Consider the following 1,098-nt stretch of genomic DNA (forward strand, 5'->3'; position numbering starts at 1 on the left):
GTTATATATGCGAGCACATGGTGAAATAGTAATCCCCTCTGCGCTGTAAATGATCAGATGTCGCAACTTGTTGTGGCCATATAGCGATCTTCTAATGTACAGGTGGTCTTGTGATTGCCACCCTGGTATAGTTACTGCGGAGGTAAGAACCTTTAAGTGAATGCATTACATGGTGAACAGGATGTAGAGGAGAGCTGGAGGATGTGGCTTCGAGGGCGATCGTCGATCACAACTAACCGAATTGAGTTCAGGACAACATGATGAGGGTCTCGCCATGAAGTTATCTACCGCTTAGTGAGCGTAGTTGATGCGTCGTAGCGAATAGTATTGCTAACCCCAATGGGACTGTAACACAACTACAATCCCCCTCCACCACCAGGATCATCAACGACTATGACGTATATGCACTTCTTAGCTCTCAGAAAGATCATCTGCACAAATCGCGGCTCGAGGACCTCATCCACAACCCATCGGACCTTCCGTTGTATTCATAACGCCGTCCATTTCACTAGCGTTAGCCGACACGTCGTCAAACCCGAGTAGATCTCTGATAGCCCGAGAGGCATGCCGCTAGTTGCCTACTGCTACTGGAGGTTACCTTACGAACACCACGGGATCAACGACATCCTCTAAGACGCTTTCAATGGTGGCGTTCTCGTCATGCACGAGGGACTTCAAGCACTGTTCGAACTCCTCGTAGGTGAGCCGTTCGTCTGGATCTGTATCATCTCCCGAGGGCCCCTGAATATCGTATGAAGAGACCGGATACAGTACAAGGGCTCGCCTCGATTTCGGCCCCTTGCGCATTGGTCCTCAGTAGCCTCTGTAAGAGCACATCTAGAGGGATCTTGTCTATCCCCTGACACGTTTGCGTGATCATACAAGTGCGCTAAAGGAGCCCACCGTCTCTTCCTTCCTTATCAACGCCAGTAGAGCATCGACGACATCCCTTCCCTCAGTGCTGAAGTCGGTCTGTGGTTCACGTATAACCTCACCTAATAAGCAATCCGGTATCAACATCTAGTCGGAGAACTTCGTGAACGGATGTAGCATTCTGAGTGACTCATGCAGTTCCTTTGGACATTGGTGATAGAGACA

General features: G+C 49.5%; 1 protein-coding gene across 1 annotated transcript in view; it reads right to left on the reverse strand.

Moving 5' to 3' along the window:
- Window positions 1-456: 456 nt before the first annotated feature.
- Window positions 457-1,098, reverse strand: part of Pmar_PMAR023313 (hypothetical protein) — a gene marked incomplete at both ends in the record, with an annotated part of 2,543 nt that continues 1,901 nt past the window's right edge. The window contains 4 exons of the mRNA XM_002783148.1: window positions 457-547; window positions 599-719; window positions 775-859; window positions 904-995. Coding sequence (XP_002783194.1) covers window positions 457-547; window positions 599-719; window positions 775-859; window positions 904-995 — 389 coding nt within the window. The remainder of the gene's footprint in view (window positions 548-598; window positions 720-774; window positions 860-903; window positions 996-1,098) is intronic.

Source organism: Perkinsus marinus (genome assembly GCF_000006405.1).
Source record: "Perkinsus marinus ATCC 50983 genomic scaffold scf_1104296937140, whole genome shotgun sequence".
NCBI lineage: Eukaryota > Perkinsozoa > Perkinsida > Perkinsidae > Perkinsus > Perkinsus marinus.